Genomic DNA, 24,967 nt, shown 5'->3' on the forward strand with positions numbered 1-24,967 from the left:
GGTATTTCTGGCAGGTGTTGTTCCACTTTCTTCTGTCCATTGCATCTCCCAGGGATACTGTTTGTTCTACCTTCTGCAACGTCCTCATCGCCCTATCTTTCCACCTAGTCCTTGGACGACCTCTTGGGCGTCTTCCAATCAGCTGGGAATTGAACACTCGGTTGGGGACAGATTCTCCAGCTCTTAAGACATGTTCCAACCACTGCAGTCGTCGTCCTCTGATGGTTCTGCCAATGTCGGCTCTCCCAAAACGTTGGTACAAGTCCTCTTTTTGCCTCATTTCCCATCTTCTATTTTCTCTGTTGAATGTAGGCCCATAGATCTTTCTGAGCACTTTGCTTTCAAATGCGCAAATGTGCTCTTCAAGTGTTTGTGTAGTCTCCCATGTCTCGCAGCCACATAACACAACCGGTTTTACCAGTGCCATGTACAGTATGATCTTGCTGTTTTGAGACCAAGCATGACTTGAATAAGTTATTGAGACTGAAGAAGGCACGATTAGAATTAATTATTCTTTGTTGAATCTCTTTCTCAACCTCGCTTTTATTAGACAGAATCGGTCCAAGGTACTTAGATTTCTCTCCTCGTTCAAAATTGTGTCCATCTATATTGATAGTGGTAGGGAAATCCTGTCGACGCGAATCATATATTTGGTTTTCTCGTCTTTGACAACTAATCCCACTTTGCTTGCCTCTTTCATGAACCTAGTGGTGTCAGACACTATCTGATTAAGTGAGTCTCCCATAATCACCACATCATCGGCAAAGGCCAAGATTATGTCAGTTCCAATCATATCCATCTCCCTGTCATTACCAATTTCACGTCGTACCTTTTCCAATGCAAGTACTACATATTACCACCGAATTTATGAAACCTTATAACAAAATCCCCAAGGATCCAAATTGCAGATATGCGCTTGAAAATAAACACATTACAGCAAATATGGCCACCATTCTTATGAAGGAACGTTTCAGAATGTCTCCTCATGGATGCCAGTACATTTTTAAAAATCCCAGATGCATCCTGATCGCATTATCAACCATCCATAAAGCATCCCCAGAGCTCAACACTATCAGTAGGACTTCAGCACACGAAAGCTTTTAAATACCTCCACACAAAAAAAAATCCTGCAGGTTCACCTTAGGAAGCCTGGGAAGCCATAGTATTGGCGAACCATGACTGATACACTTGTTGTCGTGGATCTGTGCTACATATTTCAAAACAGCCATATGAGAGTTTGTCAGTGCACCATCATGCATATACCACACATGCATCCTTTCACCAAAAGGAACATAGTTCAAATACTCGATTAGTTTGTGTTGCTGCCAATGAAGGTACACATGACCAGTAAGTTGACCAGGTAGTTAACGGGGCACTATCAACTGATACCAATGACATCTACCCAAACGTCAATGGAAAGTCTCCACTGGTGTTTCTCAATGAAAGCATATGGGTCCTCAGTTTATATGTTCATAGTACCATCTCGGGACAAGCATGTTTCGTCTGCAAATAACTTGTCTATGAGGAACTGTGGATCATTCCTATGCATGTAAGGATCCAGTGCTAGAGGTCAACCTGAGCTGGAAAGTCAGATGCAGCGAGGGATCGCATGGTTATACGGGTACAACTGTCCACTGTGTAATATCATCCATATGGTGGAAGGCAAAAATGTCTACCGCTGCAGCATTCCTTCTGCTACTAGCTTCTGACATTACATTCACTTTTAAAACATACATCTTCATTTGTGGTATCAGCACTGTTTTTGGCCTACCTGAATGCTGCATGGTGGATTTTAAAGAAGTTGACTCACGAAGGTGCTGATGAGACACAGCGAACACACTGCTGTCTGGTTGTCTTCTCTGTGGATACACACACAGGTCTACTATGCATTACTATCAGCATACCCATACACCAAGTTGATGTGAGCTATTTATTCACATGAAAAGGTGTGTGGCACTGTGTCAACCGCTCCAAATGCTACATGTGTATATTGTGTTTGCTTTTCACGTGGTAGCTGGTCCCTGGAACATAAGGCCATACTAAGCTGCAGCAGCACTAATCGCACATTGCCCACACTGCCCGAAACTTGAGCTATGATTGGTTGCTTCAAGATCAGTCTTCGCCCTGCAGCAGTGAAAGTGAAGTACTCGGCTAACCAACAGCAATGTACCAGCAACAAACCTGCACCATAACTGTAAACTTATACATTAACAATTTGGTTGTGTGGATATGGCAACACTTGCGCATACTTCATATTGGGACAACCATTGGTTTCCAGACCTATGTTTATTGGAATTATTTCTTTGTTTCATTGCCCCCTACTCGCCCTTGCACTTGTATATAGAATAGTCAAACACACTGTAGAGTTGCGACAATACTGAGGCATTGCCAAAGAGCAGAGCTTCCCAACGTGTGGTCCGTGGATCCCTTAGGGGTCCGCCGGCTCTTTCTAGGGGTTCCGCGGCCACCCTTCACCAAATCGTGTAAAATAATGAGTAAAATTATTGAATAAAAATGTGAAAATCAAATTCATCACTTTTTTTTCGTGTGAAAAACATGTGTACTTTTACTTCAGGTCGTATTCCCAAGCAGCCTTTGCGGTTCCTAAGTGAGAACGCATACACAGTTTAGTGCCAGAGAATGCGGCTTCTCTGATCGACTGTTTCGCAACAATATGGGGGTCGTTTGTGCACCGGCTCACCGCGGTAGATGCACTGAAACCTTTTACGCATGCGCGGAGCGAGCTTTGTCGACCAATCATAGCGCTCGCTGGCACGTATGCGACCCCAGGCATCATTAAATGTTAAACTTGCTTTGTCAGTGCACTACCTGTTTCGTAAGTCGATTTTTGACCTTCAAGTTGTTTTCATTCATCTCTAAACCAAAGACTATTGATTCTTCGGAGGGGGGGGAGGGGGGTAATTTGGAACATGGAACTTGCATTAAGAAGATTTCAGTTCCCATGGGTTTCGCTCTGAAATTTAAAGTTACTGTGCTCTTGACTGACTAGGGGTCCGCCATGGATTTTCGACTGAAGAAGGGGTCCACCAGCTGAAAAGGTTGGGAAGCCCTGCCATAGAGAATACAAAATTGTGTTACGTGCTTGGTTGAGGAATAACCGCCCCAAGACCATTGTCTACCGCAACTGTCAAAGATTATCTCTCGCTGATTGTGCTAAAGTAGGTTGCAATTAAGAAGGCGGCTGCATCTACATCTACATCCATACTCCGCAAGCCACCTGACGGTGTGTGGCGGAGGGTACCTTGAGTACCTCTATCGGTTCTCCCTTCTATTCCAGTCTCGTATTGTTCGTGGAAAGAAGGATTGTCGGTATGCTTCTGTGTGGGCTCTAATCTCTCTGATTTTATCCTCATGGTCTCTTCGCGAGATGTACGTAGGAGGGAGCAATATACTGCTTGACTCTTCGGTGAAGGTATGTTCTCGAAACTTTAACAAAAGCCCGTACCGAGCTACTGAGCGTCTCTCCTGCAGAGTCTTCCACTGGAGTTCATCTATCATCTCCGTAACGCTTTCGCGATTACTAAATGATCCTGTAACGAAGCGCGCTGCTCTCCGTTGGATCTTCTCTATCTCTTCTATCATCCCTGTCTGGTGCATTATGTGTTTTGTGCAGAGAGGGATAAAGAATACTTTCCACTGTCGCCGGTGTGCTGCCTGTCTGTTTCCTGTGCCTCACAGTCCAACTGTTGCATACCCTGGTAACTGGCAACACTGGGGTGACCAATACATTGTCTCACTGTTTCTGTTTCTGACTCCATACAGAAATTATATGCATGGAAAACTCTAGCTCTCACTTTTAACGCTTTCACTACCATTGGACCATACCCACCCCATGATAGGTTATCTGAGAAACAGTGGGAATTACCCACATTTTATTGCTATGTATCAATGTCCCCCTCTTAAAGAAAAGTGTGCCAATAGTTTGCAGAATTCTTATAATTATAACTTGTACAGATAGGTTGTACTGTCTTTGAGTTTAATCATTAACACTTTGCTCTGCATTGTCGCATCAAATTAGTTTGCGTCCGTAGAGAGGCAACCCAACCAACAAATTTGCAAAGAGGGCTGCTGTCACGCCTTCCAGACAATTCGTGTCCACAAACTGAATGCTCGTATTGACTTCTGACTATGACATTAATTAAAATAGCCATAAATTAATGTCTTTTACTAAAAAAATGGCAGTGAAGGTATTAACATAATGTTTGTTGTGGTTGCAGAGATAGCTCAAACTTCGGCTTGGATTTGTTCTTTACTACCATCCTCTGTCCAACTTTTGTATTCTTCTCTTGTTCAGTTTTAGGAAACGAAACAAAAAACACATTTAGTGACACCACCTCTAGTGGGCCATATGGATTTATGCACGTGACAGCCTAATTGACTAACTTCTGAGCTAATTAACTTGCAAATGGGGCAATGTATGGAATTTTTTTCTTAACAATTGTTTCTCACGACTCCCTAACCTGAAGCACCTTCACAAGATTTATAGACTGTTCCTAGTCACCCTGTGTACAAAGCAGTATATGTGTGTATGTCCAGGCTCTCCTCCTGTAACACTGCATCGATTTCTACCAAATTTGGCACAGTAACATTGGGTCTCACAAGTATCAGCACTGTGTGGTTTATAACCTCCCAGTTCCAATAGGAGTGGAAATACAAGCAACAACTTTTTTCCAGCCTCTGGTATACAGGCTGCCCTACATGACAAGCATGTTGTGTGCAATGGTATCAGCCTCCCAAATCAACCTGATTTGCAGGGCAGCCTACATGTCAGGGGAAATAAATGATTTTCATGCCCCTGATATGTAGCCTGTCCTGCATAACAGGCAAGTTGTGGAAATAGTATTTGCCTACTTTATTGAATTGTACTATGGAGGCTACACGTGCTGACTGGCTGAGATGCATAGAGTAGGGGATGGATAGAGTAAGGGGAGGAGGAATGCAGAGAACAGAGGAGGAGATGCATGAGGTAGGTGGAAGGTTTAAAGGGGTTAGCGGGCAGGTGAGAAAGCAAGAGGATAGATGGAGATCGAAAGACAGAGAGGGAGGAGGGTATGGTCAGAGGGAGGGGGGGGGGGAGAAAAAATGACCAGAGAGAGAAGGTATCAGAGAGAAGGTAGAAGAAAAGGACAAATAGAGGAGGAAGATGAGCTGGGCAGACAGAGAGAATGGGGAGGATTGACAGAGAGAGGTGGGAGGATGAGATGGACAGACTGAGGGAGGAAGCAGTGAACGTATAGAAGGGGAGCAGAAGGTGTGCTCAATATGTGTGTCAAAAGCATATGTGGGCAAATTGCAGGGATAAGGCTACTAATCCTATCAAATACAGGTCCTGAAAATTATTTTTTCTCCAATACGACATACTGCCACTGAGCACCTGATCAAATTATAACAGTTCTTGAGGATACAAAGTGCAGCTGTGCACTCCAGGACAAACTAATAACAAATAGTGTCCCATGTGGTCACTGTTCGTATGAAGACGGCTCCGTTGCATCGTCTCAACGACGCCCACACATGTTCAAAAATCTGTTCTGTGTTCCGAATGTATTGACAGCCATCCTAATGCATTCATGGTGCTCATCGATACTATCAACAGGGCTGAAAAACACTAAAACTACACACTTGGTATAGTGAACAACACCAAACACACTTAATGTCAGAACGCTATTTGCCGGTTCTTAGCCGTCCATGATGATAAAATGAAATGAAGGAAGTTTATCAGTTTGTAATCTACGCTTCCCTTGTGGTGTTTCGAGGTAACACACCATTAGACATTATAAGTGTGTAACATTTGCATGACTGCACTTTATCATATGTCGAATCAGAGAAATTATTGGTTTCCAGACCAATGTTAACTGGAATTGTCTGCATGTCCCGTTGTCCTTTACCAACCCTTTCGTCTGTACCTATAGCAGTCCAACAATCCATTCATTTTATTGCAATTATGCAATTTATTATTATTACATAAAAACATTTTACACATTTTACGATTGCAGCAGAGCCCTGGTAATCTGAGCCCTGGTATTTCCAGGTTCCATGTAATTCGAGCTAGTCTTAAGAGAATTAATACATTACATAAAACTGGAGTAAAAATCGTTTTTCATACTTTGTCTGCATGTACGTTTTACGCTCTTTCGAATGTGTTACATTTTGAACTTTCTTTCAGTTTTCCACGTTCAATACAGGTACAACTGCCTCACTTAGGTATTCGTTCACAATGCACAGAAATAACTTTGGCCTCAGACGGCTACTGCATTACGATTACAGTTGGACAGGTTCTGTTAGGTTTCGAGGAGCGCGCTTGCTCTTTCTTTGTCTTTCCATCACTAACTGGGATCGCCTGACAATCAGTTGCACAGTCCACAGCATCCTTATTTGTAACGCTATTACTGTGCCTCTTCAGCAACCGTGTTGTATGCACTGTATTGGTTGTGTAGTGAGAACTGCACTGCGGTGAGCCCACGTGTTCACGTTAACTTGAAAGTGTTGTATGGTATGTATAGTGTACTGTGCATATGTACTGAGTATTTTTTAATTTTTTAATTCATTCATCACTACGAGTGGTAGGAGTAAGAGAAAATTTGTACCGTCGAATGTGAAAATGGAGGCTCTGAAAAGGCTAAAGAAATGAAAGACATTAAAAAATTGCTGCTGACTGTGGAGTTGGTGAAGTGACAGTTGGAGACTGGTGCAGAAACAGAGACAAAATTAAGAAGTTTTCATCAAACAAGTATCCTAGAGTATTCTGTGAGTGAAGATATCTGAGTATGAAAAAACGAGTGAATCACTGTTCGTTTGGTTTATTCAACAAAGACAAAAAGGAAATCTACTTTCAGGGAGTATTCTGTCTTTTTAGAAATGAGTTAATGGGAGGTGAGGCGATTTCACTGCAAGTTCAATATGGTTGGATAGGTGGAAGAAGTGATACGGCAGCTTGAAATTTGCGGTGAAAATTTTTTGTGGATTCTCAAACTGTTACATAATTTTGTGAGAAATTAAATAAAAATTATACAAGAAGAAATCCTTACTGCTGACCAATGGTATAACTACGATGAAACAGGGCTAACTTAAAAAATGCTTGTGTAAACTCTAGATTCAAAAGAAGAAAAGGCTGCTCCAGGCTATAAAAAATGTAAAAAGAGGTTACCCCTTCTTGCTGCATCGAATGCAAGAAGAGACCATAAACTGAAATTGCTGGTAATAGGGAAGTCTGCTAAGCCTAGAGATTTAAAAAATATCACTGCTTCTGCACTGGCTGTTACACAAGTCCACCAAAAATCTGCTTGGATGGACAAAAATATTTTTAAGAAGTGGATTTTCAACGATTTTGTTCCAGAGACCAAGGCATAAGTAAAGAAAAAGTACTTGCCTTCCAAAGCAATCTTAGCGCTTGACAACGCTGCTTCACACCCTGATAAGGAACAATTTTTATGTGTGGTATTCGTGTATTGTTGTTACCCCCTAACTTGACGAGTTTAATACAGCCTATGGACCAAGGCGTTTTACAATGCTTGAAAAAAAAGGAATTGTCGTCGTTTGCTTCACACGCTTCTACAAACAACAGAAGGTGAAGGAACCATCAAAGAATTTCTAAAAAGCTACGATAAAAGATGTAGTTTACTGGAGAGCCGTTTTATGGTCTGATATAAAGGCGGAGACACTAAAAAAGTCTTGGAGCCGGATTTTACGGAATGAAACGGACACCTATGGTATAGATGAAGTTGACCTACCATTGGCAGAACTGATGAAAAAGCTTACTGAATGTGAAAATGCGAACGCGAGTGATGTTTCAGAATGGATGAACAGTGATGAACAATTTGAAGTGACCGATTTTGCAATTGTTGAAACGGTTAGCGAAACCCGCTGAAGACAGTGACGATGAGGATTGCCTGAAGAAATTGTACCAGTGATCACTCACGCCGAGGGTTTGGCAGCGCTAGGTATGGCATTACGTTATATAGAGCAGCAAACGGAAGCTACTCCAACTGAGACCATGCTTCTTAGAAGATGGCGCGACATTGCTGCTAAAAAGCGAGATTCTTTTTTAAAACAAAAAGCTACGGACAATTTTTAAAATGTATATTATATTTTTGCAACTTGTAAATGTGTAGCCATATATGTACACATAACCCAGGTATATATTACATTGTTTTTATTTATTTTTTAATCATTACTGTGCTCAGTAAACATTTATTCATGATTTGCCCATTGATTTAGTGATATTTCCGTATTATCCGAGTTTTTAGTAATTCATGGTAGCCTCATCCCCCAATAAGCTTGATTTAACGGGGCTCTACTGTGTTATTATATTTAATTATCACATGATAAAATGAAATGTTCGCATGAAAAATTTCTACCCCAGCTGGGAATCGAACCCAAGACCCTGCAATATAGAGGCAGCAAGGCTGATCACTATTTTTTCCCCTTCTATCATACTAGCTGTGGACATTATTGTTACGGAAATCGTACAAATCTGTACTTTGTTAAAAGTGGGGGTGACGGCGAGTTATATCTGGGCAGAGAGAGGGAATGGCAGACTGTGACCCCACAGAAGCAAATCCTGCACTTGCAATTAATCTCAGTTTCATTTGGATCCAGTTGCTGTGCACACAAGAATGTATCACGTGCTGCATTACTTTACGACTTCTGTTCTCTACGCAGAAGGTGGCTCAATTATGGGGTCAGCTACGTTCACATGGTCGCAGTTAGGCCTCACTATTTGGCTGAAGGAACCACATACAGGCGCACATTATATGGACATTATTGCTGACCATTTGCATCCCTTTCTTGCATTAGAGTAGCTAGTAATATGTCACGTTTCGACAGAATAATGCGACATGTCGCCGCTCTTTGGCTTCACGAAGATTGCATCATGAACAGTCCATTGAACTCACGATCATGGTTAGCTTGGACCTGCAGGTGACCCAGTCTGATTCCAATTGAGCTTTTATTTCTTGTTGCCGATGCCTGTGTATGCTCGATGAATTCAGCATCAGTTACACAAGAACGATTCTAGGTGGAACTGCAAGATCTCTCCAAAACAAGTTCAATACCTCGTAGAGCCCGTATATCGACGTCTTATTACAGTTTTGAAGGCTCACCGAGGAGAGACGCGCTATTAACATCAAATTTATCGCCTTCCTATGAGCTTTGGCCACTCACTGAACACTAACTGACTAAAAGCACCTGGACAACCCTCTGCAATGTGAAACTGACCACGAGATGTCACAAGAAGCAGACCCACCAGTAAAATTGCAGTGTTTCTCCAAAACATTGTAAAAACTCAAACAATAATTATACACTCCTGGAAATGGAAAAAAGAACACATTGACACCGGTGTGTCAGACCCACCATACTTGCTCCGGACACTGCGAGAGGGCTGTACAAGCAATGATCACACGCACGGCACAGCGGACACACCAGGAACCGCGGTGTTGGCCGTCGAATGGCTCTAGCTGCGCAGCATTTGTGCACCGCCGCCGTCAGTGTCAGCCAGTTTGCCGTGGCATACGGAGCTCCATCGCAGTCTTTAACACTGGTAGCATGCCGCGACAGCGTGGACGTGAACCGTATGTGCAGTTGACGGACTTTGAGCGAGGGCGTATAGTGGGCATGCGGGAGGCCGGGTGGACGTACCGCCGAATTGCTCAACACGTGGGGCGTGAGGTCTCCACAGTACATCGATGTTGTCGCCAGTGGTCGGCGGAAGGTGCACGTGCCCGTCGACCTGGGACCGGACCGCAGCGACGCACGGATGCACGCCAAGACCGTAGGATCCTACGCAGTGCCGTAGGGGACCGCACCGCCACTTCCCAGCAAATTAGGGACACTGTTGCTCCTGGGGTATCGGCGAGGACCATTCGCAACCGTCTCCATGAAGCTGGGCTACGGTGCCGCACACCGTTAGGCCGTCTTCCGCTCACGCCCCAACATCGTGCAGCCCGATGGATATCCTCCCCGTAGAGGTATGTTAAATGTGATTTGAGACTTTCTCGGCGTATTCCATTCGTGAAATCTTCTCGGGTGATCAGCCGAGTAAAGGCGTCGTCGAGAAGACGACGCCTTTACTCGGCTGATCACCCGAGAAGATTTCACGAATCGTGCAGCCCGACTCCAGTGGTGTCGCGACAGGCGTGAATGGAGGGACGAATGGAGACGTGTCGTCTTCAGCGATGAGAGTCGCTTCTGCCTTGGTGCCAATGATGGTAGTATGCGTGTTCGGCGCCGTGCAGGTGAGCGCCACAATCAGGACTGCATACGACCGAGGCACACAGGGCCAACACCCGGCATCATGGTGTGGGGAGCGATCTCCTACACTGGCCGTACACCACTGGTGATCGTCGAGGGGACACTGAATAGTGCACGGTACATCCAAACCGTCATCGAACCCATCGTTCTACCATTCCTAGACCGGCAAGGGAACTTGCTGTTCCAACAGGACAATGCACGTCCGCATGTATCCCGTGCCACCCAACGTGCTCTAGAAGGTGTAAGTCAACTACCCTGGCCAGCAAGATCTCCGGATCTGTCCCCCATTGAGCATGTTTGGGACTGGATGAAGCGTCGTCTCACGCGGTCTGCACGTCCAGCACGAACGCTGGTCCAACTGAGGCGCCAGGTGGAAATGGCATGGCAAGCCGTTCCACAGGACTACATCCAGCATCTCTACGATCGTCTCCATGGGAGAATAGCAGCCTGCATTGCTGCGAAAGGTGGATATACACTGTACTAGTGCCGACATTGTGCATGCTCTGTTGCCTGTGTCTATGTGCCTGTGGTTCTGTCAGTGTGATCATGTGATGTATCTGACCCCAGGAATGTGTCAATAAAGTTTCCCCTTCCTGGGACAATGAATTCACGGTGTTCTTATTTCAATTTCCAGGAGTGTATTTGGAGTGCTGTCTTTGTTGAATATAGTCAATTCTAAAATAATTATGTATCTATTATGAAGCCAAGGGGTTTCTTTTAGTACTCACATATTGCTATCCACGCCTATAATCATTATTGAGCACTGCTAGCAACCCTTTTCACTTTGGCAGCCAAAGTAAGCAAAAACATCCCATCCCCTACGATTTTCTCACCCACATATATTGTACCTTTTCCACCTATATTATTGTCACTGATTCCAAAATCGATAGTAGATCCCCTGCAGAACTTCAGCGGTGGCGCCAATTTACCACCCCCTCCAAGATGACACTGTCTCCATCTTAACAGCACAACTGTTCTGAAAGCAACACCACCCCACGTGTCATTCCAGCATCTCCAACCTCCTTGAATGGCTCAGTGTAGAAGTCCTCCATACCACTGGAAGTGACACCTACCTATCCTAATCACTACCTCGTACACACTACCTTATGCCCAAGCACCCATCCCATTTCTGTCCTGTAGTTATCCACCACTACTCCTGCACAAACTGAAATGCCTACCGAGAATCCATAGATGCCCAAATTGGAAGCCACCCCCTAATCTTCCAGCAACATGACTATGTTCCCCATGCCACGAACTTCCTGCAGCACTCCTTGTCGGGCATTATGACTGCCCACATCCCTACTAAGATCATATATCTTTTTATACCAGTCTCTTGCCCACAAGTCCTATTCCTTCTCTGAGAAGCCTGCAGCTTCTGACTGGGATACACTCGTACTCCAGTGGCAAATACAGAGACACTTCAGTAATTTACTCAACGCTGAAAATCACCGGGACTGGCGCATGACGTGCACTAAATTCAACGCCACATTCCCCATTAACTCTTCCAAGTACTGCAAAACATTCCATTAACTATCTGACAGTCATTCCATCCTTCACTACCCATTCAAAATGGCTCTGAGCACTATGCGACTTAACTTCTGAGGTCATCAGTCGCCTAGAACTTAGAATTAATTAAACCTAAATAACCTAAGGACATCACACACATCCATGCCCGAGGCAGGATTCGAACTTGCGCCCGTAGCGGTCGCTCGGTTCCAGACTGTAGCGCCTAGAACCGCACGGCCACGCCGGCCGGCTACTACCCATTCCTCCACAACAATTGTCCCTTACCTGACAACTTGAGCAAAGCTAACCACTTTTCATACTCTCTTTCTGACATCTTCTCAATCCCCAACGACCCTCACTTTGATTACTCCCCCTTCCCCACCATCCATGAGTACACAAATACCAACACAGATACTACAATCCTATCTCTGGCTCCCAGCTTCCAGTACTTGGGCAACATACCACAAACTGAATTGAACACCCAACAGCTCACAACATAAAACAAATACTTTACAGAAAACACAAAACATTCCCTAGCAACGACTGCATTACATATCAACATCTTAAAGAATGCCGTATCTCCTCTCCAGTCACCCTTGCAACCCTTTAAACCACTATCCTCTCCACAGGATACTATCCTAACTTTGGAAAACCTCCAAAATCGTACTTTTCCTCAAGCTGCACAAACCCCATACTGATTGATACCTCCTCCTACCGTCCCATCTGTCTTACTGTTTAACGAGGTCTTCGAATCCATCCTCTCCAGATGCATTAACCAACACCTGAACCTACACCGCCCCTTTCTCAATAAACAGTGTGGCTTTCTCCCACCTTCTCCTGTGATGAGCAGCTCCTGCACCTCACCCATCTCCTATTCCCTCAGCTCAACACCCCTAAATGCACTATCTTCATCTCCCCTGACCTAGAAAAAGCCTACAACTGTGTATGACATTCTGGTCTCCTCTTCAAACTCCAGACATATAGAGTTATAAATTAACTTATCAGCCTTATTGCATCCTTCCTCTCAAATGACCCATCCTTTATCATCAACAACAACACCATCCTATTGCAGGCGTGGCCCAAAACTCCATCCTCCTCTCCTTTATCTCCTCTACACTCCTGATATGGCCAAACCAACTACATCAATCCACCTCCTTCAGTAGGCTCATGACATCGCTTTCCTTACCCTCTATCCTATATTACAGAAATCACAACAATCTCTCCAAATTCACCTCAATCAGTTTACCTCCGTGTGTAACCAGGAAAGCAATAATTTCTCTGATACGACATATGAACAAGTGCAGACATGCCAATGTTACAACGCTGCTAATGCCTAAGAGTATGTTTATTTCGAAACGCTGCAAGTAAAGCACAAATTACAAACTGATAAACTGCCTTCATTTGATAGCCCCCACAATACAGTTGGCGTAAGTCGGTCAGAACTGTTCCCACAACATGCTTGTGAGAGAGGGCATGCTGCACATCAGGGGCCTGAAAATTATTTATTTGTCTCTGATGTAAAGGCCACCATACAAAGCAGGCCCGTAGTACTCTGAAACAACACATTTGTAACGCAGGCCACACTACATGTTTGAGCCAGAAAACCAATTTTTTGACCCTGAAATTTAGGCTGTCCTGCAAATCAGGTTGATATGGCAGACCAATACTGTTCCCATACAAGATGCTTATTATGTAAGACATTCCATACGACAGAGGCTGGAAAACATGTTTTTGCCCGTATCTCCAATTCTATTGGAGCTAGGAGGTTATAGACTGCACAGTGCTGACACTCTTGAGGTGTGGCGTTCCAACCATTCCAATTATAGGATGCACCATCCACACATTCTGTCTCCATGGCTTCTAACTTCGGATTTATGACCATCCTACTTGGACTAAGCATCGACCTGGACCTAATGTTGTTGTGTTGTTTTTGGGGAAGGAGACCAGACAGAGAGATCATCAATCTCAACGGGTTAGGGAAGAATGGGGAAGGAATTCGGTCGTGCCCTTGCAAAGGAACCATCCTGGCATCTGCCTGGGGTGATTTAGAGAAATCACGGAAAACCTAAATCAGAATGGCCAGACGGGGATTGAACCGTCGTCCTCCAGAATGCGAGCCCAGTGTGCTAGCCACTGCGCCACCTCGCTCGGTCTGGAACTAATGTTGAAACTTCACCTACTAATTTTCTAACAGAAAGCGCAGAACTTCTAAAACTACTAACTGGTCGAACTTGGGGATTGCATCGCTCGACTGTCCTTCACACCTACAGAACCTTGATCAGGCCCATCCTTTGCTATGCAAATGTTGTACTGATATCAGACCCCCCCCCCCCCCAAGTTAAGTCCCTCCATATCATTGAACGCAGTGCACTTTGCCTCGCCTTCCACATCCGATTACCTGCCCCCACAAGGATCCTTTAGCAAATCATTAAATTCTCGCTTCTCCCCACTCACACTGAACACCTCTGAACAACCTATACCATCTGCAAATAATTTCAACAATCCCATAGTTTGCTCCCTATTTTCCAATCGTTGTATGCTGCCACCGCTCTACCAGTACCTTCCACCTACCCTACACAAATGCACCCTCCACATACTCTCCCACAGACACTTCAAATGTCTTCCCCTCCCAGAACATGAAATCTGTTCCTACAGTTATCCATCCTATCAAATTTAAACACATTCGAAGCTTTCCATCTCTAAAGGTTTCGTTTCCTCTCTCTGTGTTCCCCATATTTCCCTACCCTCTTTTTTCCCTTTCACCCTTATTTCCCTACCTCCATTTTCCCCACTAGATTTTAGCCTCACCGATATTCCCTCTACTCCAACTGCTCTTGAATCGAAGGAGCCACTCCTATCCCATTGGTACTACGCACTAGTCCTCCATCCTTATACGACCACCCCTCTGCCATCCTCAATGACCAACCTTTTCCCCTTCACAACAGACTACCTATTCTAGGGCGGGTCCTTCAAGCTTCAATGCCAGTGAAGTGCTTCATGTTACATCAGTGTTCTGCATCATATTTTTAAATGTACTCTTATTGTGTTCAGCTTTTACCTTTTGTTACTATTGTTTTTAACTAAAAGCGAAGGAAGTCATGTCTCTTACTACACACATCAAAAAAAGTTTTGCAACACCCCAGTTCCCAGAACTCCTGAAGACAGACGTTGACTGTAGATATTGTATTACAGGCACAGTCCCTTTAAGTGTTCAGAGATGTCACTAAACCCGCTCAAAGATGTAAACAACCATGCATAAGCAGCGTTTACTAGACGGAGGGCGTCCGACAGCCGATCAGTTCCAGTCATTCCACCAGGAAGGAGGTACACGGCTCGTGTTGTCTGTAGTTCAACCATGCCTAGACGGTCAATACTGCGGTTCGATTTCGTCCGCATTGTTACTTTGAGCCAGGAAGGGCTCTCAACAAGGGAAGTGTCCAGGCATCTCAGAATAAACCATATCGATGTTGTTCGGACATGGAGGAGATACAGAGAGACAGGAACTGTCGATGGCATGCCCCGCTCAGGCCATCCAAGGGCTACTACTGCAGTGGATGAACGCTACCTATGGGTTATGGCACGGAGGAACCCTGGCAGCAACGCCACCATGCTGAATAATGCTTTTCGTGCAGTCGCAGGACATCGTGTTACGATCCAAACTGTGCGCAATAGGCTGCATGATGCGCAACTTCACTTCCGACGTCCGTGGCGAGGTCCATCTTTGCGAACACGACACCATGCAGCGCAGACGGTGTTTAGGAAGGATAGATTGCATGCAACCGGTGGTGGAGTGTTTGTCGCTGTTAGTAGTAGTTTATCCTGTAGTGAAGTAGAAGTGGATAGTTCCTGTGAATTATTATGGGTGGAGGTTACACTCAACAACCGAGCTGGGTTAATAATTGGCTCCTTTTACCGACCTCCCGACTCAGCAGCGTTAGTGGCAGAACAACTGAGAGAAAATTTGGAATACATTTCGCATAAATTTCCTCAGCATGTTATAGTCTTAGGTGGAGATTTCAATTTACCAGATATAGACTGGGACACTCAGATGTTTAGGACGGGTGGTAGGGACAGAGCATCGAGTGACATTATACTGAGTGCACTATCCGAAAATTACCTCGAGCAATTAAACAGAGAACCGACTCGTGGAGATAACATCTTGGACCTACTGATAACAAACAGACCCGAACTTTTCGACTCTGTAAGTGCAGAACAGGGAATCAGTGATCATAAGGCCGTTGTAGCATCCCTGAATATGGAAGTTAATAGGAATTTAAAAAAAGGGAGGAAGGTTTATCTGTTTAGCAAGAGTAATAGAAGGCAGATTTCAGACCACCTAACAGATCAAAACGAAAATTTCTGTTCCGACACTGACAATGTTGAGTGTTTATGGAAAAAGTTCAAGGCAATCGTAAAATGCGTTTTAGACAGGTACGTGCCGAGTAAAACTGTGAGGGACGGGAAAAACCCACCGTGGTACAACAACAAAGTTAGGAAACTACTGCGAAAGCAAAGAGAGCTTCACTCCAAGTTTAAACGCAGCCAAAACCTCTCAGACAAACAGAAGCTAAGCGAGAAGCGTTCAGTGAATTCGAAAGTAAAATTCTATGTACAGACTTGACAGAAAATCCTAGGAAGTTCTGGTCTTACGTTAAATCAGTAAGTGGCTCGAAACAGCATATCCAGACACTCCGGGATGATGATGGCATTGAAACAGAGGATGACACGCGTAAAGCTGAAATACTAAACACCTTTTTCCAAAGCTGTTTCACAGAGGAAGACCGCACTGCAGTTCCTTCTCTAAATCCTCGCACAAACGAAAAAATGGCTGACATCGAAATAAGTGTCCAAGGAATAGAAAAGCAACTGGAATCACTCAACAGAGGAAAGTCCACTGGACCTGACGGGATACCAATTCGATTCTACACAGAGTACGCGAAAGAACTTGCCCCCCTTCTAACAGCCGTGTACCGCAAGTCTCTAGAGGAACGGAGGGTTCCAAATGATTGGAAAAGAGCACAGGTAGTCCCAGTCTTCAAGAAGGGTCGTCGAGCAGATGCGCAAAACTATAGACCTATATCTCTGACGTCGATCTGTTGTAGAATTTTAGAACATGTTTTTTGCTCGAGTATCATGTCGTTTTTGGAAACCCAGAATCTACTATGTAGGAATCAACATGGATTCCGGAAACAGCGATCGTGTGAGACCCAACTCGCGTTATTTGTTCATGAGACCCAGAAAATATTAGATACAGGCTCCCAGGTAGATGCTATTTTCCTTGACTTCCGGAAGGCGTTCGATACAGTTCCGCACTGTCGCCTGATAAACAAGGTAAGAGCCTACGGAATATCAGACCAGCTGTGTGGCTGGATTGAAGATTTTTTAGCAAACAGAACACAGCATGTTGTTATCAATGGAGAGACGTCTACAGACGTTAAGGTAACCTCTGGCGTGCCACAGGGGAGTGTTATGGGACCATTGCTTTTCACAATATATATAAATGACCTAGTAGATAGTGTCGGAAGTTCCATGCGGCTTTTCGCGGATGATGCTGTAGTATACAGAGAAGTTGCAGCATTAGAAAATTGTAGCGAAATGCAGGAAGATCTGCAGCGGATAGGCACTTGGTGCAGGGAGTGGCAACTGTCCCTTAACATAGACAAATGTAATGTATTGCGAATACATAGAAAGAAGGATCCTTTATTGTATGATTATATGATAGCGGAACAAACACTGGTAGCAGTTACTTCTGTAAAATATCTGGGAGTATGCGTGCGGAACGATTTGAAGTGGAATGATCATATAAAATTAATTGTTGGTAGGGCGGGTACCAGGTTGAGATTCATTGGGAGAGTGCTTAGAAAATGTAGTCCAGCAACAAAGGAGGTGGCTTACAAAACACTCGTTCGACCTATACTTGAGTATTGCTCATCAGTGTGGGATCCGTACCAGATCGGGTTGACGGAGGAAATAGAGAAGATCCAAAGAAGAGCGGTGCGTTTCGTCACAGGGTTATTTGGTAACCGTGATAGCGTTACGGAGATGTTTAGCAAACTCAAGTAGCAGACTCTGCAAGAGAGGCGCTCTGCATTGCGGTGTAGCTTGCTCGCCCGTTTTCGAGAGGGTGCGTTTCTGGATGAGGTATCGAATATATTGCTTCCCCCTACTTATACCTCCCGAGGAGATCACGAATGTAAAATTAGAGAGATTAGAGCGCGCACGGAGGCTTTCAGACAGTTGTTCTTCACGCGAACCATACGCGACTGGAACAGGAAAGGGAGATAATGACAGTGGCACGTAAAGTGCCCTCCGCCACACACCGTTGGGTGGCTTGCGGAGTATGAATGTAGATGTAGATGTAGACCCAACAACATGCCGAATGGACCGCTCAGGATTGGCGTCACGTTCTCTTCAGCGATGAGTTTCGTATATGCCTTCAACCAGACAATCGTCGGAGACGTGTTTGGAGGGAACCTGGTTAGCCTGAACGCCTTAAACACACTGTACAGCGAGTGCAGCAAGGTTCCCTGCTGCTTTGGGGTAGCATTATATGGGGCCGACGTACGCCGCTGGTGGTCATAGAAGGCGCTGTAACGGCAGTACATTGCGTGAATGCAATTCTCCGACCGATAGTGTAACCATATCGGCAGAATACTGGCGGGTATTCGTCTTCATGGACGACAATTCGCGCCCACATTGTGCAAATCTTGTGAATGACTTCCTTTAGAATAACGACATCGCTTGACTAGAGTGGCTATCATGTTCTCCAGACATGAACCCTATCGAACACGCCTGGGATAGATTGAGAAAGGCTATTTATGGACTAGGTGATCCACCAACCACTCTGAAGGATACGCCGAATCGCCGTTGAGGAGTGGGACAATTTTGACCAACAGTGCTTTGATGAACTTGTGAATAGTATGCCACGACAAATACAGGCATTCATCAATGCAAGAGGACGTGCTACTGGGTATTAGAGGTACCAGTGTGTACAGCAATCTGTACCAGCACCTCTGAAGGTCTCGCTGTATGGTGGTACAACGCCGCGCGGGATTAGCCGAGCGGTCTTGGGCGCTGCAGTCATGGACTGTGCGACTGGTCCCGGCGGAGGTTCGAGTCCTCCCTCAGGCATGGGTGTGTGTGTTTGTCCTTAGAATAATTTAGGTTAAGTAGTGTGTAAGCTTAGGGACTAATGACCTTAGTAGTTAAGTCCTATAAGATTTCACCCACATTTGAACATTTTTTGGTGGGTCAACATGCAATGTGTGGTTTTCATGAGCAATAAAGAGGGTGGAAATGATGTTTATATTGATCTCTATTCTAGTTTTGTGTACAGATTCCGAAACTCTCGGAACCGAGGAGATGCAAAACTTTTTTTGGTGTGTGCATAAAAACTTTTAATTTCTTTTCACTTTAAACAATTTTTTAAATTCACTGTCAGTATCTCACCTTTCCGTTTAGTGTTTATCATTCCATTTAGTTTCCTTGTCAGTTGTCTGAAGAGCAGGTTGACTGTACTAATAGTTGACCGGCTGCTAACGTGGAAACCTCACTGGCTGTTCATCCAACAGAAAGCCCATTTGGGACGAAGAGGGATAAAATAACAAAAAAGGAAAAAAGAAAGGCACCTGATATCTATTGTGGCAATTGTAACACCTACAACGCGTCTCGGTGTTAATAAACCAAAATACCTCCCAAATTAGCTCCCATGTCCTCGAAATATAAATTCAGAAAATGTCACAAGCCCCTCCACAAGTAGTAATTTACGAAATAGAAATAAGATGCAAATAGAGGGAAATCTATAGTAGAAAAATAATAGAAAAAGAAAAGAATTTTAATCATAAATTTTGGAAGCATGAGAGGGGGAAAAACGATAGAAATGGTTAAATTATTAGTTATTCTTATATATAGAAAATCAATATTATAGTCACAGAACATAGGTCTTGAACATTAAAGATAGCGTTTACTAAAGTATAAATAGACATACAATGCAATTATGATACTCCAGTCTCTATTCTCTAGTCTGTTCGAAGTCAATTAGGACGTACAGCTTTAGGGAGCAACAATAGGAGCTTTATTAAACCAGGGCGCAAGAATAAATCGCGACGAGATTGTTTTTTGGGAAGCATTAATTTCAGATCAGAATTAGAACTTTTGTCATATTAGAGGAACGGGGAGGTGATCAATAATCTCTCTGACTGTAACGTCACTTCGTATGAAGATTTAAATATTTTACGGAATTAACGATTTTTGGACAGATTCGGACTTTGTATTGTGATAGTGGAAAAGCTTTACTTCACGCGACTAGCAATCATAGTTCGTGACAGTTTATGGATATTAAACGGGAACAATATTTTTATCGAAAGTGACAGAACACTGTTTAGTATCTCTGATATTGACGGGATACCAGATTAGATACTTATTCAAAGAACCCCTTTGAATGCGATCGTGTGAATGAACTGATTTATTAATAATTATTGTCAAATAAAACAACGTGTTAATTTGAAACTGACTATTTCACCAAGAATAAACTGGAGACTAGTAACAAACAAATGAACGAGAATCTATTGACGGCCGCGGTGGTCTCGCGGTTCTAGGCGCGCAGTCCGGAACCGTGCGACTGCTACGGTCGCAGGTTCGAATCCTGCCTCGGGCATGGATGTGTGTGATGTCCTTAGATTAGTTAGGTTTAAGTAGTTCTAAGTTCTAGGGGACTGATAACCACAGCAGTTGAGTCCCATAGTGCTCAGAGCCATTTTTGAGAATCTATTGAAAACACTAGTATTAATTTACTTATGGCTTTTTCCTTCAGAACTGGGAAGACAATACGTGTAGTGACTCACTGGGGTTAATTTAAGAACTAGCCGGGATAAAACAAAACCCCTCAATACCAGTCATTGTATAGATAAATTAACATTCCTACTTACATGTAAGATATGGAAGTTGGGATAGAAAAAAGGGTCGCTACACAATGCAGCACTGACCCACGACAAACGGTCGAAGAACAAGAAGTTTTTAATGAGAGTGTAGAGGCGTGAGCCCAGCCCACGGGCAGTAAGGGCAGTGAGAGTGTGGGAGATGGTGGCGGGCTGGTTACTCACTCCTGTGGTAGCCGCCGTCGTAGCCGTGGTAGGAGTGCGGCTGGACGTCGAGCACGTGCAGCAGCTTCGGCAGCAGCAGCACCACGCCGAAGCCAAGCGCCGCCCCCAGGAGCACGCCGCCCAGGTCCAGGCGCAGCGTGCTGCCAACCGTAGGTAGGAGACTCGTAGCGCCCACCTGCAAGAACCCAGCCAGCTCCAGGAACGCACTGCCAGCCAAAACAACTCAGAAGCATGTAATATTTCTGGCTTAGTCAACCATCATATTAGGCTACAAGAAGCTGTTCCCAGAGCAGTGGAGATGCAAGAAGCATATAGATGACGAAATGTGGTGTGAGGTACCTGTGACAGATGTTAGATTCGGTACCATTCCCGTGAGAAAGACCGCCTGCATAGTGCTACTGCTCTGTGAATGGCTGCTGTGATCGGAGCAAGGGCGCCAAAACGTTAAAGTATAGTTATTATTACACTACTGGCCATTAAAATTGCTACACCAAGGAGAAATGCAGATGATAAACGGGTATTCATTGAACAAATCTATTATACTAGAACTGACATGTGATTACATTTTCACGCAATTTGGGTGCATAGATCCCGAGAAATCAGTACCCAGAACAACCACCTCTGGCCGTAATAACGGCCTTGATACGCCTGACCATTGAGACAAACAGAGCTAGGATGGCGTGTACAGGTACAGCTGCCCATGCAGCTTCAACACGATACCACAGTTCATCAACAGTAGTCACTGGAGTATTGTGACGAGCCAGTTTCTCGGCCACCATTGACGAGACGTTTTCAATTGGTGAGAGATCTGGAGAATGTGCTGGCCAGGGCAGCAGTCGAACATTTTCTGTATCCAGGAAGGCTCGTACAGGACCCGCAACATGCGGCCGTGCATTATCCTGCTGAAATGTAGGGATTCGCAGGGATCGAATGAAGGGTAGAGCCACGGGTCGTAACACATCTGAAATGTAACATCCACTGTTCAAAGTGCCGTCAGTGCGAACAAGAGGTGGCCGAGACGTGTAACCAATGGCACCACATACCATCACGCCAGGTGATACGCCAGTATGGCGATGACGAATACACGCTTCCAATGTGCGTTCACCGCGACGTCGCCAACACCGATGCAACCATCGTGATGCTGTAAACAGAACCTGGATTCATCCGAAAAAATAACGTTTTGCCATTCGTGCAGCCAGGTTCGTCGTTGAGTACACCATCGCAGGCGCTCCTGTCTGTGATGCAGCGTCAAGGGTAACCGCGGCCATGGTCTCCGAGCTGATAGTCCATGCTGCTCCAAACGTCGTCGAACTGTTCGTGCAGATGGTTGTTGTTTTGAAAATGTCCCCATCTGTTGACTCAGGGATCGAGACGTGGCTACACGATCCGTTACAGCCATGCGGATAAGATGCCTGTCATCTCGACTGCTAGTGATACGAGGTCGTTGAGATCCAGCATGGCGTTCCGGATTACCCATCTGGACCCACCGATTCCATATTCTGCTGACAGTCATTGGATCTCGACCAACGCGAGCAGCAATGTCGCGAGACGATAAACCGCAATCGCGATAGGCTACAATTCGATCTTTATCAAAGTCGGAAACGTGATAGTACGCATTTCTCCTCTTTACACGAGGCATCACAACAACGTTTCACCAGGCAACGCCGGTCAACTGCTGTTTGTGTATGAGAAATCGGTTGGAAACTTTCTTCATGTCAGCACGTTGTAGGTGTCGCCACCGGCGCCAACCTTGTGTGAATGCTCTGAAAAGCTAATCATTTGCATATCACAGCATCTTCTTCCTGTTGGTTAAATGTCGCGTCTGTAGCACGTCATCTTCGTGATGTAGCAAAATTAATGGCCAGTAGTGTATCAGTTAAATTACTCATTGGAATGACTCCACTTTTTAATATAAATACTCTCAACAGCTGCCTATCAATCAGTCATTTAAGAATTATTAAAAACAATTTAAATCAAAAACAAAAGACTGAAGAAATTGCAGACGAAGCACTTCGGAAGTGTTCGGTTCACGCCTTTTCTGGTATGGCGCGCGAAGTGTTTCGGGCTGTTCGCCATTCTGGATTAGGCAGTCGAGAAGAACAGACATGTTGCTGTATGTCGTAGTAAGTGTTTCCAATTTTTAATTAAGTTCCTGTTCGTCGCTCTGGATTAGGCAGTCGAGAAGAACACACATGTTGCCTGTCGTAGGATGTGTTTCCAATTTTTATTTAAGTTCCTGTTCGTCACTCTGGATTAGGCAGTCGAGATGTACAGTCATGTTGTCTGTGGCAGGATGTGTTTGTCAGTATTCAGTATTAAAAGATTCACTCCAGTAGTCATGAGGCACAGACACGTGCCACAAATAGTGTAAAGATACATTTTCGTAAACATTGTGTTTGATCATGTACTTTGCTGTAGCAGAAGGTGTTGTATTAAGATCATGTAGTCTTCTCGTGTGGCTATATTAAAATACGCGAGTGGCATGCCAAACCAAAGAAGTGATACATTATTTCAGAACAGAACATCGCTAAAAGTCAGTTTCAGCCTCAAGATACAGAACCTACGATCTGCGTGCTGTTTTATGCGCTGGGGACATCAACTTGAAGACAGCAGGTTAGTGAAGTATAACAATACCTTCGTATTCCACACAGTGCAGTGGAAACAATAGGCGCCTCACGTGTACTGCATGCACAGAACAAATGTGCTCAGTGACACGTCATTTGCAGTAATGGAGAGGAGGTAAAGGAGGATGATCGTTATTAACACCAACAATCAATCAATCAATTCATTCTTCCTTTCTTGCCGTAAGCACACCTCCTGTTTCTTGATACATAATGGCGACATTCGACACAGGGTTGAGGACAGTTGCTGGCTACTATGGGAATTCAGGCAGCGGTTTTCAGTTGTGTACTCCTACAAAATAGCCGTTCTCCTGAAATATGTAATTGCAAAGCAACTGAACTACAAGATGCAGAAAGGAAATATAATGGGAAAGTTAAAATATTCATAAAATAAGCTTCATAGATTGTTTTAAAGAAAAAGTTTGCACATGAAACTTTTCTGCAGCGTTGTGTTTTGTCATAATACTGAAAGAAAATTAATCGGATACACACAGTCGTTTAATGAACAAAGTAAGAGCATATGGACTATCAGACCAATTGTGTGATTGGATTGAAGAGTTCCTAGATAACAGAACACAGCATGTCATTCTCAATGGAGAGAAGTCTTCCGAAATAAATGTGATTTCAGGTGTGCCGCAAGGGAGTGTCGTAGGACCGTTGCTATGCACAATATACATAAATGACCTAGTGGATAACATCGGAAGTTCACTGAGGCTTTTTGCGGATGATGCTGTAGTATATCGAGAGGTTGTAACAATGGAAAATTGAACTGAAATGCAGAGGATCTGCAGCGAATTGACGCATGGTGCAGGGAATGGCAATTGAATCTCAATTTAGACAAGTGTAATGTACTGCGAATACATAGAAAGAAAGATCCTTTATCATTTAGCTACAATTTAGCAGGTAAGCAACTGGAAGCAGTTAATTTCATAAATTATATGGGAGTAGGCATTAGGAGTGATTTAAAATGGAATGATCATATAAAGTTGATAGTCGGTAAAGCAGATGCCAGACTGAGATTCATTGGATAAATACTACGGAAATGCAATCCGAAAACGAAGGAAGTAGGTTACAGTACCCTTGTTCGCCCACTGCTTGAATACTGCTCACCAGTGTGGGATCCGTACCAGATAGGGTTGGCAGAAGAGCTAGAGAAGATCCAACGGAGAGCAGCACGCTTAGTTACAGGATCATTTAGTAATCGCGAAAGCGTTACGGAGATGATAGATAAGCTCCAGTGGAAGACTCTGCAAGAGAGACGCTCAGCAGCTCGGTACGGGCTTTTGTTGAAGTTTCGAGAACATACCTTCACCGAGGACTCAAGCAGTATATTGCTCCCTCCTACGCATATCTCGCGAAAAGACCATGAGGATAAAATCAGAGAGATTAGAGCCCACAAGAGGCATACCGACAATATTTCTTTCCACGAATAATACGAGACTGGAACAGAAGGGAGAACCGATAGAGGTGCTG

General features: G+C 44.3%; 1 protein-coding gene across 1 annotated transcript in view; it reads right to left on the reverse strand.

The window, feature by feature from the left end:
• Nucleotides 1-24,967, reverse strand: part of LOC126238458 (uncharacterized) — a 62,027-nt gene that overhangs the window by 12,062 nt on the left and 24,998 nt on the right. The window contains exon 4 of the mRNA XM_049947792.1: nucleotides 20,874-21,048. Coding sequence (XP_049803749.1) covers nucleotides 20,874-21,048 — 175 coding nt within the window. The remainder of the gene's footprint in view (nucleotides 1-20,873; nucleotides 21,049-24,967) is intronic.

This window comes from Schistocerca nitens, chromosome 1, assembly GCF_023898315.1.
Source record: "Schistocerca nitens isolate TAMUIC-IGC-003100 chromosome 1, iqSchNite1.1, whole genome shotgun sequence".
NCBI lineage: Eukaryota > Metazoa > Arthropoda > Insecta > Orthoptera > Acrididae > Schistocerca > Schistocerca nitens.